General features: G+C 40.6%; 1 protein-coding gene across 1 annotated transcript in view; it reads left to right on the forward strand.

Annotated features, from left to right (window-relative positions):
* The window catches only part of LOC146352371 (aminopeptidase Q-like), a 91729-nt gene that overhangs the window by 46842 nt on the left and 30242 nt on the right, over positions 1–14645 (forward strand). Inside the window, exons 11-16 of the mRNA XM_084833916.1 lie at positions 169–245; positions 3330–3469; positions 3996–4051; positions 5912–6065; positions 12078–12172; positions 14169–14276. Of these exons, the coding sequence (XP_084690042.1) occupies positions 169–245; positions 3330–3469; positions 3996–4051; positions 5912–6065; positions 12078–12172; positions 14169–14276 (630 nt within the window). The remainder of the gene's footprint in view (positions 1–168; positions 246–3329; positions 3470–3995; positions 4052–5911; positions 6066–12077; positions 12173–14168; positions 14277–14645) is intronic.

Raw genomic sequence — 14645 nt, forward strand, 5'->3', positions numbered from 1 at the left:
GAGGGGGTACTGAAGTCCCATTCCTTCCACTGGCAGAATGAAGAACCTGGATCCACACCTGTGACTTTATCCAGATTTTTTCCCCTATACTTAAGTTATTTGATAGCATTTGAACTGTCTATTTACTTAGGTTGAAGAAATAATGATCAATTTTTGTTTTTAATTAAGTAACACATGGATGATTCCTATTTCTTGGATAAGAAATGGAACTATACAACCTTTAGTATGGCTTGATAAGAGAAGCAGTAAGTATTTTTCCACATTGGCTGTTTTGTTTGCAATATGCATATTTGTAAGAAACAAATTAAAGCCCAAATAGCCACAATTATTAAGTTATTATAATTCCCCTTTTTCTGAAGTGGTTACCGATTCTTTAAAAACTTGAGGGAACCCCGTGGATTGCAGAAGTACAAACATTTGTATATTTTTTAAAAATCTAACTAGCTAGCCTGCACCCCACCCCAAGTGTCCAGTGAGGACCGAACTTGCTGAGTGACTGCTGACTGACTGTTGGTGGGGGTGGGAACAGAAAATGGAAAGGGAAATAGAATGGAGTATCCTGGAAGAGCGCATAGCAACTGGAACACTGACCAGAAGCACTCTATATTGCAACATTTTGTTGCAATTCTAAGATGCATTGGGGAATGATTTTTTTAAAAGTTGCCCTGTTTTTTAGTGATCTAAACTGACTTGCAGTTATTGTGCCTGTGAAATTCCTTTCCAGGAAGCATATGCATTATGCAGTTCCACATGGAAATTGTGATGTGGGGGGCAGGCAAAGGGCAACAACATGTATCTAGGCAACCATGCAATGCTTCCTTTCCTTCTGTACACATTGTGCGTGATGGTAGTTGGTTGCAAAGGTAGTGAATAGCACATAAATGTAAAAGTGTATTTTATGTAGCTGCCAAACAATCCCCAGCAGCCTTCCTTCTTTGGACCTGGAGAGGGGCGGGGTTCACTGTGAAAATGCCAGGATAATCCCTGCTCACCTCCCTGCTTACCTCTGCAGCTTCAAAGCAGAGAGGAAGTCTGGTCGCCCATCAGGCTTGCCAGAGGGCATCACTTGCCATGGTGAGCAGAACTGTTGAAGCTGAATGTAGATAAGAAAAATGCAGAACCCATATTTGCTTTCAGATGTAAATTAACAAAGATGGGACTGTTGAATGCCACTGTTCATAAACTGTGTAGTATAATATTGATCTTGTATCCCTTTGAGATCCATTTATCTTTGCATGTTGGTCGTTCTGTTCAGCTCAAGATTAATTTAGGGGCAGGGGTCAGTACCCTAAACGTAGATGCATTTTTGGCTGCCACTGAAAATCATCCCTTCTCCGATTCTGAAAATGGTTAAACTTACCTAAACAGAGGAAATCTTCATTTCCCTGCATTCTGTCAGAGGTTTGGCTTGGTTTGCTGCTTCATAGAATGCTGGCTGCTATTATATGTTCTGACCTTCTGATGGAAGATATAAAATGTCCCATTTTCAGACTTTTGCAAGTGAAGGAGGCGAGAAAATAAAGAGATGACACAACTGTATGGATTGAAAATCGGGCCACATTTATTGAAATTGATCTGCAAAAGGGGATCCCTGGGTGGCTACTTCACTATGCTGGCATTAGTCAAGCAATATAGCCAGGCAAAAGATTCTTTGCCTGCTGGATGCGGATGAAAGAATCGGCACCTCTCAGGATTTCCCCATTTGGGGAAAGGTGGGACGTCCCCTGTCACATCCCCCCGGGCCACGAATCACCAGGTGTGTGAAGGGAGATGGCCCCACAGGTAATCCTTATCCCCACATTGGGGCTGCAAAACCCTCAGCAGGAGACCCTCAGGCATCACCTGTCTCCATCAACAATGCCTCAGAATGATCACCATCCCTATCCAGACAAACATAGCCTGCCCAAATTAGCCAAAGAAGGACAACAAGCCTATTGCTTAGTCATTCTCTCCCCCACCTACACTGAATTTTTTCTAGCAGGCACCTTTGCAGATCAGACAAAAAGAAGTCATTGCCCAACTTGGACAAATGTACTCCGTCTTGCCTATATAGCTCCCTCTATGTTTGACAGATCCTAAGGTGAAATATAATCTCATCACCACAAGCATGCAAGTGATTGGTGATTTCCCTATTTACCTGTTTACAGGCACAATCCAGTGCCTGTGGGTCCATGACATGTGTCCGGCTCATTCTGGGAATCAGGCATGACCAAAGAATCACAACTGCAGACCACTGCTGGCAAATATACTGCCAAAGTAGGCAGTTAAGGCTGCTGCTTGAAACAAGGTTACTTCAAACAGAGAGTTGCACACCACTGGCCACATTGCTAAAAAGCCCAACAAAACATCAGGGGACAGTGGTTTCCTGGCATCAGCCTTGCAGGGCTTAATGAACCCGAAAATCACGTACTATCACGTATGCCCTTGCTCTTGGACCAAAAAGCCAGGGCTACCATCTTACCAGAAATAGTTCTCACATATAAGCCTCTCCTGTGAGACTGCACTCAGAATTGCAAAAGGTGGTCTGTGGGGATAGGCAAGGACTGCGGTAAATGCCAGCCCTCCCTGAAGGCCAAGATCTCCTTACATGCTCTGTGGGAGAGTCTACCCCTTTTAGGTGTTCTAGTCTGCTCAACACTATCCCCTCTTTGATGTACAGAGCGACACCTTCCCCAGTATGCCTGTCCCTGTCCTTCCTGTAGAGGGCATGACTGTATCCCATGGGTTCTCTCTGTTCCACCAGGTTTCAGTAATGCCTACTAGATCCAGGATCTCCTTTAAAACCAAGCACTCTAACTGTCCCATTTTGGCTCGGAGGCTTCTAGCATTTACCATGTGCTCTAGGACCTTGCAAGTGATTTAATTAAGAGAAGACTGCTGTGATTATCTACTCCCTAATGAGGTGATAACACAGCTGCACAGGGCTTTGGCCTTGACTGGTATTTAACAGACAAAACCTCAAAGAACATGATTACGGCACCCAAACCTGCAAAGTATAAACCTTTCATATGTAGGATTCTATCTAACCTACTATACAATTATTTCAAATCAGGAACGTTAAATAAGCTTTGGGACTGCCAATTTTCCATTTTGGTATAATTTTGTACGGTTTGTCAGATAATTAAATTTTATATCTCTCTTTTACATTTTGTATTATGGATTTCTTATTTTATAAAAATTTATTTAATGGTAGCTCGATCTTAATCTTGCACTTCATACTTTTTCTTAAACCCATTTTGCTTTGTGTATTGATTTCGGTTTCAGATAAGACCTTTATTAATATTTACTACTAAATTTATGCCACCTTTTTCTCTCTGTGCTGCTCTCAGAAATATTTCCTGAAATGAAAATATCAGATTCTGAACATGATTGGATTATTTTAAATGTGAACGTGACTGGCTACTATAGAATTAATTATGACCAAATGTACTGGAGGAGATTGGCCAAGCTGCTTGAAAGTGACCCAAAGGTAAGGTAATTTCTGTGGAAGTGGTTTAGGGGACAGAGGATGTGAGTGGAGCAAGTAGGGTGTCCTACGTAACCCTATCTGTAGGTTTGTCTGATGTGCGGAGGAGATAGAGGAGTCAATGTGAGGGCAATGCTCAAATATACTCTTCTCTAAAACAAGCCATGTCTACATAGGCACGCAAATTCCTAGCGAGCTGGACATGCACATTATGAAAGATGTAAAAGGGAAGAGGCTACTAACCTTTCCAACGTTGTTCGTGCAAGCATGTCATTTGACAGTTACATACACAGCTAGGAATTGTGAGGGGAGTTTGCTCATGAGTAATAATATCCGAGTTTCAAATGAGGAGCCTCTCATAGTTCTTTTTCTTTACATTCATCTTGAAGAATTGCACATATTGTAATTAAAGCATGCATGAGTTTGACTTCAACTACTGAAGATACTTGTGAATACTGTAAAACACAGTAGTCATTTTGCTTTATGATGAGCTGTTTAGAACTATTAAACACATTAATCGTCTTTGCAGGTAATTCCTGCTGTCAACAGGTTACAATTGATTGCTGACGCCTTTCAGCTGAGACGGTAAGCACATCTGCTATAGATGTGTTATACATAGCTTTTGCTAGATGGATAACTGAGCTCATACATCTGTGTCCTTCTCTTTAAAAATATTGGCATCCTTTTCTCCACACCTTCTCTTTACACCAGCTTTGCCTTGGGGGTGCAGAGTGGCACTCTCCATCACATTGTCTGGATCCTTTGACTGATTAAATTAGCCCAGGTTTCTGCGGGAGAAGTGGGCATGGGTTTGACAGCTGTTCAGATCTTATATGTTGCTGCTCTGTTCCCACAACTGCTTGGAATAGCCTTACCAGCCGCCACAATGAACGATCCTCTCCATACCTTCTTATCCCCTTGGCTTACTCTCTGAACCAGCGTAAATGCATGAACAGATGAGGGTGCTAGTACAAGGCGCAAGCATGGACATACTGATAATGTTGATGCAGTGTTGCAATGTATTAGAGGAAGAATTAGTTGAAATTTTCAATGGAAATATTTTTCTTCTGGAAACAAGTTTGTTCCAAATAAAGGAAATAATGAAAAACTGTAATCCCAATCTGGGTTTGGTGGGACTCAGGCTAATAGTATCTGTTCAGCTTCTTTGGTCCATTTTGTTTTTTTCTCCACTGTTCAACTTTGGGAAATATATCAGTGCACACTGACCACACTAAAGGGCCCACCTCAAGAGAGATAGAGTTTGATCCAGACTTACTTATGCTTAATAAATATGTTGAAATCAATGGAACAAGTTAGTCATGACTAACCCAAGTCCTTTTAATTTCAGTGGGTCTACTCTAAGTGTGACTAAGTCTGGATGCAACCCATAGTTTACAGCACTGTTCTAAGCTGTTTACTCAGAAGTAAGTTCGTCTTAAGTTCAATGGAACTTACTGTCTAGGCACAGTGGGTGGGATTAGAGCCATGCAGTACAACCTAAACATCCTTACTCAGAAGTCAGTCCCATTTAGCTCACTGGAACCGACTGCCTAGTAAGTACGTTTAGGACTTCAGCCTTAGTCATGCAGGTGCTTGCCATTGCATGAGTTATTCTGTTAGACATTTTTGATCCTGCACTCTAGATATGTGCTTTCTGCTCTACCTCTTTCTTGCTCCTGCCCTCTCTGCTACATTTCTGAGCTCAGTTGACCCAGCCTGCCTTCTCCAGCCTCAGCTTGCTCCATGCCCTAGATTCCATCTTGACTCCTTCCTCCTATAAATTGCCTGCCTGGAATGTCACCATTCAAGGTCTGCTGCAGCAGCTGATTCTGCTAGAATTTCACTCCATCTAGCTAGAATTCTGCTAGAATTTCACTCAAAAAATGCCCATCTAGCTAAATTGCAGCGCAGGAGGCATGGAGGAGGTAGGGATTGCCTCTACTCTGCCTGCCAGTCTGCACTGGATACTTGTAAACCTCCAAGTTCGGAGGCTTGACAGTGAAATACATTGCTGAATTTTCAGGACAGAAAGATTGTTGAAAATGTTGAGGTCTTCCAAACTGAAATGGCAAATAACACATTGTACTTACCCCAAACAACTTTTCTTAATTTCATGTCATGATAGTTTAAAATTTATGCTTCCTTCTATACATCGTTTCTCCTTCTTACCAGCATTGGCAAACTCCAAATATTACTTGTGCTTATTGGGCACTTTGCCTATAATCTGTAAACTGAGATGTTTGACCATGTAAATGTGAGAGGGAAGCTTTCTATTCAGTTAGCAGAACATTCTTTTGTGAGCTTTCCTTAATATTTCAGGACCAGACCATTTACTTGTCTTCAATTACTAACTAATAATTACTGTATTTTTCCTCGCTTTCCTCTACTGGTATGTGTATGTATCTAACTGCTTGAATATGCTTATGCATGATTTCCTTTAAATAGGTCTAATTACACTGAGTATGGTACTCCACTGTATTTAACTAAGTACCTTGAAAAAGAAGATGATACCTTAGTGTGGCAAGAGGCACTGAACCATCTAGAAGTTGACAACTGGGAACTTATTCTGAGTGATTCTCAATTATATCCAGTTTTAAAGGTAAATGGTATTCTGAAATTTAGAATATTTCTTTAAGTCACAATGGTGTGGGCAGCTTCTGATGATGTGGTTTCATATTTATGTTTTGAAAATGCGTGTAGAAAGTGTCTGAAGGGTTAGTTGTGGGGATGTCCTGCAAAGCTGTTTAAATCACATAATGAATGTTCTTTATGGTAAAGTAGTAAGAAATTGCCCCATTGTGGCTCCATCACCTGGTTATTTCCTTTCTAAAGTTATGATGTTAATATCATAATACTTTGCTGCTAAAAATAGTTCTCCTTGGAGTATCAAAACTGAGAAATGTGGTAAGGATGAAACTCCCTTTCACCAGGAACCGCTTGATGCTCACACTGGAGATGCAGGAGGGTGTGTCCTACCCATATTTATCTTGGTAATGATATTATTTGAGCCTAAGTACATGTTGTGGTCTGTTTTACTCTCAGGTTTGTGTATTTTCGTCATTGGTCTCCATGCTCTCCATTGTTGGCACAATATGTATGGATGTTGGTGTTAATAACGATTCTAATAGCTTTATCATTATATGTTAGCTGAAAAGCATTTTATGGCTAGGGGAAAATTTATAGCCTGTTTCTTTGCTATAAATCTGAGGATATGTTACTGAAATAAGATGGATTACCTAGCTGTATTGAGTTGTAATATTGGTAATGGTATAATCTTTTAAGTAGAGTGATATTGAAGTTTATGTGTAATATGTAACTTTTCTTTTCTCTTAATACTTTTTCTTGTTTCCTTTGTTTTTCTTTTGCCTTCTCTTTCCTTTTTATATTTTCTTTTTTGCTTTTCTGGTTGTTGCTGTGTCCTTAAGAGTACTGTAATGTTGGAAACTGTAGATGGTGATTATGTTGGTATTCTTTATTTCATTTATAAAGCTAAAAAGTAGAATAAAAATTAAGTAAAAATGGTTCTAATAGAGCATAGGCATTATGGTCTTCAAGAATTTACTAAAACTTTTCCAGTGGCATTAAGGGGATGATAATTCTTTGGAGGCATTGTATATAAAATATAGGCTAGACACATATCTGAAGATTTTTCTACCCACTGTGAGAGAGGAATGAGCCCTACCACCTGCCCTACCACCTTAACCTATCACCCTACCACCTGCCCTTCTCATTATTTCCTCCACACATACAAAAATGAATGCATGACCTGGAAGAACAATGCCTTCATTGGTCAACCCCTCTTGCAGTCTAGGCATGTGGATGGAGGGTTGTGGGAGATTCTGGAGGTAGGACAAACCAGTGTTGTGTCAGGTAATATGTTAATTAATACATAGGAGTAGTGTATTAGGAAGAGGGGGGCAGGGTTAAGGCAGGGGTGAGAAACCTGTGGCCCTCCAGATATTATTGGTCTCCAACTCACATCCGCCCCAGACACCATGGCCAACAGTCAGGTATGGTGGTCGTTGTATCCCAAAAAAATACGGAGGGCCACAGGTTCTGTACTCATTCTAGGTAGAAATTTTTTATCTAAACAGGGCCAATATTTTATTCTGTTATTTCATCAGTGAAATACTTTGTGGCATTTCAGGTTGGAATGTCATATTTTAATGTAAATATATAGATAATAATAATTATAGGAGTAGTTACTGGGTGAAATCTAGTGGTGTCCACCAACCAGTGGAATTGGACACTGTTCGTGGAACTGATTCCCCCTCTCCTCTTGGCCCCCCCCCCACACTCATAAGGACATAAGATGAGCCATGCAAGGGTACATCTAGTCCAGCATTTTGTTCACACAGTGGCCAACCAACTGTTGACCAAGAAACCACAAGCAGGACATGAGCACAACAGCACCCTCCCTCGCATGTGCCCAGAAACTTGTGTACATAGGCATACCCCCTCTGATACTGGAGGCAGCAGAAAGACATCAGGACTAGTAACCATTGATAGACCTCTCCAGGAATTTGTCTAACCCCCTTTTAAAGCCATCCAAATTGGTGGCCATCGCTACATGTTGTAGCGAATTCCATAGTTTATGTGCTGTGTGAAGAAGTGCTTCCTTTATCTGTCCTGAATCTCCCACCAATCAGCTTCATGGGATGACATCAGGTTCTAGTATTATGTGAGTGGGAGAAAAAAGTCTCCCTATCCACATTCTCCACACCATGCATAATTTTGTACACCTCTATCATGTCTCCTCTTACCCTTCTTTTTTTTGCAAGCTAAACTATCCCAGCTGTTGTAACCTTCCCTTATAGGAGAGATGCTTCAGCCCCTTGATCATTTTAGTTGCCATTTTCTGCACTTTTTCCAGCTCTACAATATCTTTTTTTAGGTGTGGTGACCAGAACTGTACAAGTGTGGTCGCACCGTAGATTTGTATAAGGGCAGTATGATATTGGCAGTTTGATTCTCAATTCCTTTTCTAATTATGCCTAACGTGGAATTTGCCTTTTTTACAGCAGCTGCACACTGGGTTGACATTTTCATCGAGCTGCCCACCACAACTCCAAGATCTCTTTCTTGGTCGCTCACTGCTAGCTCAGATCCCATCAGATTATACTTGAAGTTGGGATTTTTTGCCCCAACGTGCATCACTTTACATTTGCTTACACTGAACTGCATTTGCCATTTGGATGCCCATTCTCCCAGTTTGGAGAGATCCTTTCGGATCTCTTCACAATACCTTTTTGTTTTAACTATCCTAAATAGTTTGGTATCATCAGCAAACTTGGCCACTTCACTGGTCACTCCTAATTCCAGATCATTTATGAACAAGTTGAAAGGCAATGGTCCCAATACAGATCCCTATGGGATCCCACTATTACTTCCCTCCATTTGGAGAATTTACCATTTATTCCTACTCTGTGCTTTCTGTTATTTAACCAGTTATTGATCCATAAGAGGACCTGTCCTCTTATTCCATGACTGCTAAGTTTCTTCAGGAGTCTTTGGTGAAGGACTTTGTCAAAGGCCCTTTGGAAGTCCAAGTAAACAATGTCTACTCGATCACCCCTCTCTACATGTCTATTGACATTCTCAAAGGACTCTAAAAGGTTAGTGAGACAGGACTTAACTTCGCAGAAGCCATGTTGATTCTTTTTCAGCAGTGCCTGTCCTTCTATAAGCTTACTAATTTTATCTTTATTAATGCTTTCAACCAATTTACCCAGAACAGACATTAAGCTCACTAGCCTGTAATTTCTTTCATATTTGAGAACTCCAGGATGGATACCATCTGGGCCCGGTGATGTATTTGCTTTCAATTTATCAATAAAGTTGAGAATGTCATCTTTTGACACCACTCAGTTCCTCAGATTGCCTTCCTGAAAACATCAGTTCAGGCAGAGTTATCTGTCCTATATCTCCTGCAGTGAAGACTGATAAAGAGAATTCATTCAGCTTCTCCACAATCTCCTTGTCCTCCTTTAATACTGCTTTAACTCCATTATCATCCAACAGTCCAACTGCCTCCCTAGCTTGTTTCCTGCTTCTGATATATTTAAAGAATTCTTTATTGTTGGCCTTGATATTGTTAGCGATATGCTCTTTAAAAAGCTTTTTTGCATCTCTTATTGTCTGCTTGCATTGCCTTTGTGCAAGCTTGTGCTCCCTTTTGTTTTCCTCACTTGGGCAAGACTTCCATTTTCTGAAGGAAGCCTTCTTTTCTCTAATAGCTTCCTTGATGGTGCTTGTTAACCTTGCCAGTGACCTCTTGGACTTGGTGCTACCTTTCCTAACCAGTGGTATATGTTTTAGCTGAGTTTCTATTATTGTGGTTTTGAGTAACTGCCAAGCATTTTCAAAGGATTTAACTCTCCTGACTCCACCCTTCAACTTCCTTTTTACCAGTTCCCTCATTTTAGAGAAGTTTCCTCTTTTGAAGTCAAATGTGACTGTGTTGGATTTCCTGGGTAATTTTCCACTTAAATTTAATCTGATAGCACTGTGGTTGCTTTTTCCAATTGGTTCAACAACATTTACATCTTGTACTAGGTCCTGGGCAACACCACTTAGAATTAAATTGAAAGTTGCCTCCCCTCTGGTCAGTTCCATGACCAACTGTTCTAGGTCACAGTCATTTAGGGCATAGAGAAATATAACCTGTTGTGACTGGAACATGCATTTATCCATTCAATGTGGGGGTAATTGAAGTCACCGATTATAACAACACTTCCTTGTTTGGAGGCCTCCCTGATATTGTTTTCCATCTCAAGGTCACCCTGGGCATTCTGGTCTGGGGGACGATAGTATTTTCCTAGCACTAAATGAGTTTTGGAGCACGGTATTGTCACCCACAGCACTTCTGTGGAAGAGTCTACCCCTTTTCGGTGTTCTAGTCTGCTCAGCACTATGCCCTCTTTGACGTACAGAGCAACACCTCCCCCAGTATGCCCGTCCCTGTCCTTCCTATAGAGTTTATATGCAGAGATGACTCTATCCCACTGGTTCTCTCTGTTCCACCAGATTTCAATAATGCCCACTAGATCCAGGATCTCCTTTAAAACGAAGCACTGCAACTCTCCCATTTTGGCTTAATTTAGTGTTGAGCAGGCTTCTCGCATTTGTATAGAAACACCTATACATGGTGTCTCTCCCTAGATGTCTCTGGTGTGTGCATCTTTTACTATGGCACTTAGGCCTCTTTGATTGGCTATCATGTTCTACCATATACTCATGGCCTATTTCCTCCCCTTCTACATTTGGGCGATTGAAAACATTTTCATTTTCATCCCCTTGGGATGATTTAACCTGAACTGGATGCTTCCTAGCTCCTGCCGGCTTTCCCCTAGGGTTTAGTTTAAAAGCTGCTCAGCTACCTTTTTCATGTTTAGCGCTAGCAGTCTGATTCCATTTTCGTTCAAGTGGAGCCTGTCCCTCTTGTACAGGCTCAGCTTGCCCCAAAATGTTCCCCAATGCCTAACAAATCTGAACCCCTCCTCCCTGCACCACTGTCTCATCCATGTGTTGAGACTCCTTCACCTGTCTAGCTGGCCCTCCCTCCAGTGGAGTAGAGAGAGGGAAAGTCCAATTGCATGAGCAGATACCCACTTGCATAACATTGGATGCCACTCATTATTGTTACAAGTTGATTGCCTACAAAAAAGAACTATGGATTGAACAAAAAGCATAAGAAAAATGTTTCTGTCCAAATATAATATACATTAAAATGTAGGGAAGGGTGAACGCTAAAATTGATGCCATAGCAACTTCAACTAGCTTAAATACTTAAGGCTGCTGAAATCCTTTACACTAGGAGTGGGCAACTTGTGCCCTCTAGATGGATGATGAGACTTCTAGGCCAAAACATATGGAAGGCTAGAAGTTGCCTTTCCTTGCTTTACACACTTACTTGGTAGTAAGTCCCATGTAACTCAGTAATTGTTACTTCTCAGTAGATATGCATGGAATTCCTTTTGTCTTGAGTTTTTTCTTAAGCAAGGGAAGATAATCCATGTATGTATACAATGATTAAAAAAGTAAGTAAGCACTTTCTATGCAAGACTAGTAGCAAACCTTACATTTCTGTTTAAATGTGACTTCTTTTGGATCAATAGACTTTGTGCTCATAATGATTAGTCCAAAAGAACAGAGTAGATCAAAACTTTGCTTTAGTGCAGAATATGATTGTTTTCTTTCGTAGCAGTATTTTAGTGAAATATAGTAAGGTCCAGGCCATTTGCTTATATCTGTGTACAGCAAAACCTTTGTGCATATTTAATATCAGGTTTTGAACTGTTTTCACCAATCGAGCCACTACTCAGGGATGTGAGGTGCCTGACGCTAAGCAAGTGCATAAATTCAGTGGAAAAGAGATTTGTGGAGCATTTTCTAGGATTTGCATCTTCAAATTCTCCCTTCCCAGAACCCAAAATGGTTAAAACTTCATGCCCAGCTTCAAGTTAAGTTTTCCATCTGGAGCAAAATTAAATAGGAATTGACTAATCAGAACATTTGTGGGGTTAGGAGGATATGTTTGTATTAGAGGAACAGAATAAAAGTAGATTGCCTCTAAATTAAAAATAATTGTATGTTTTTCCTTTCTCTAAAGAAATACTTCTTACCCAGAATTTCACCAATATACCATCATTATGCCTATCTCCTTCGTCAGAGTCATGAAATATTGGGAGTTCACAGTTCTGCTAAGTAAGTCCTTATATATTTTTAAAAGTTACTAACACCCTAGTTCTTAAACATGAAAATAAATCCCATCTGTATCAGTGAGACTCACTTCCAAGAAATATATTTATTGGAATAAACATGATATATATATAGGTGCTTCCATACTAGGTGAATTGCTGTGCTTTTGTTACCCACTTTTTGTGGGACTTCCAGACAACATTGTCATCACATTATTGCTCTGTTCCCCATGCTGCTTCCATCTTTCTTTAGACTGCAAAAAAAAATAACTTCTAGAAAAGTACAGAACACCAGTGTAACCTCTGTGGGTATAGGTCATTTTAGCTTTATCTTGTCCTTTTGAAGAGGTATAGTTTGAATATATGCAGTGAAGTTTCAGAGATTGAGCACAAGGAGCCCTTCATCTGGAAGCATCTAATGTCATTGCTCATGCTTTGAAAAAAGTCCAAGAGCTGCACTGCCCAGCTTTCCTCCTCTGCTACACCACTGCAAATGTTCAGGGTTGTGAGAACCTTTTGCAGACGTCTGTGCCACTTTCTCCTCTCCTCATCCTCACATATGCTCTTTCCCTTTCAGTAAAACCTGGACATTTGGGTGGGGGTAGGGGGAGAATTTTTAGTTTGGTAAGTCAGTGGTGGAAACTTATTAACCAAAAAGAAATGGAGCAGGGAGGAAAGGGGTATAAGAGTGATTAATCTCTAATTATTTCAGTCAATTCTTTCAGCACAAGAGTGCAAATAAAAAAATAAAAAGGAGGAAATTGTGAGGTTAAGAAAACAAGTTATTGTGCATGGGGAGGGGAATCAAGTAGGAGGAAACCATTTCCGGAAGTGATAAAAGAGTAGTTCTAACCATGTCACAGAAGCAGGAGCCACTTTAAGCCACATCAGGGGAGAGATATTTGCTGACTGAAGGCTACAGTTCTAAGCACATCATCTTGGGAAGAAGTACCATTGAACAGAATGGAGCTGTGTAATCATTGTTAAGATGGCAGAGTAAGGTTGCCAATCCTAACTCAGTAATGCCCACCCACTTTTGCTTTGCCATGGGGAAAGAGCACTGTATGATGAAAATTATGATACAGTGACATATGAGGTCCACTGCAGAGCCACAGTTGCAATTCTACTTCCAGCTCATTGCAGAAGAGCTATTTTTCAACTGTGCAAAATGGCTCTGATCAGGAAGCACCCTATCTTTGCTGGACATGGACCAGGATGTAAAAATGTGTGTAAATCAAAGATAATTCTACCGTGGCTAGAGCTGTTCTACACTTTTTAAAATCCTATCCTTCCTCCATGGAGCTCAGGATGGCATTATACATTAGGGATGGGCAGACCTTAGGCTTGTGGGATCTACTTTGTCATTTACTAGAACTCCAAGATCGGCCAACTGGAGTCTGGTGCAAAAGAAATACACTTACAATGAAATAATTCTTAGCTCTGCTGCACTACATCAGCTCTCTAGCACTACCATACAAGAAATATTCAGGTAGGAGAAATAGTATCTTTAACAAGTGTAAAATGTGCCAGATGTATCAGTGTTATAAGTGAGATCTGTAATTTCACACCAAACTCACAACCCTAAATTGTGGGGTTCAGTGATGAGGGGAAAAAACCCTATAAAGTATTTTATATTTACATACTTCCCATACTGTAGGACCCAGCAGTTATAGGTACAAATAATTCTGTGAGTTTTTCTGTATCATAAATGTTGTGCTATCTGCTTGAGCGACCGAGTCATCAAAGCATAGACAATAGATTTGGAAGGAGCAGGAAGTCTAACTCCATGCTCAAAGAAAGGGCTATTCATCCATCAGTTCCATCCCATTTCTTCAAATACACTAGTCAATCCAGACCAGAGCATTGAAAACAGATGCCTACACAGGAAATAGGTGTAGGTGACCCCATCAAATATGGATTAGTTAGCAACATTTTTTGATGAAATGAAGCATGTTGTTTAATATATTTCTCTCCTTCTTTTTTGTGGGGGCCTTCCTTCCAAGATACAGTATAGAAACAATCCTTCGAACCGCATGTTGGCTTGGCCTCCGTGACTGTTTAGACCTAGCTTCTGATATCTTCAGCAAGTGGATGAACAATCCCAGTCCTGAGTAAATATAGTCTTCCATGTTTACATTTGCATGTAAATAGCTTGTACGTGTGATGGTGCTAATTGGTTATGGTTTATAACTCCCATTGTAAGGCAATACAAACTATTTTTTCTTTCTGAGAGGAGGTCTATGAAGTACTATATATGATATATTATTTATTGAACCAATCGGTAAAGTGAACGTTGTTCATCATGGTCTCTCTGCATCACACATATGGGTTCTGCTCCTCAAGATTCAGAAACCTGTGCTATGCTTTGGGAACAAGCATTGAGAGCAATGGACACTGATCCTAAGGCCAGAGATCAGGGACCTTCTGCTATCTGCTTTTCAAGAGACTTGGAGATGTCTCTAGAGTGTGAGGATCCCACC

The sequence above is a fragment of the Heloderma suspectum genome, chromosome 2, assembly GCF_057233095.1.
Source record: "Heloderma suspectum isolate Gila_16-S chromosome 2, 16-S_ref, whole genome shotgun sequence".
Taxonomy (NCBI): Eukaryota; Metazoa; Chordata; class Lepidosauria; order Squamata; family Helodermatidae; genus Heloderma; species Heloderma suspectum.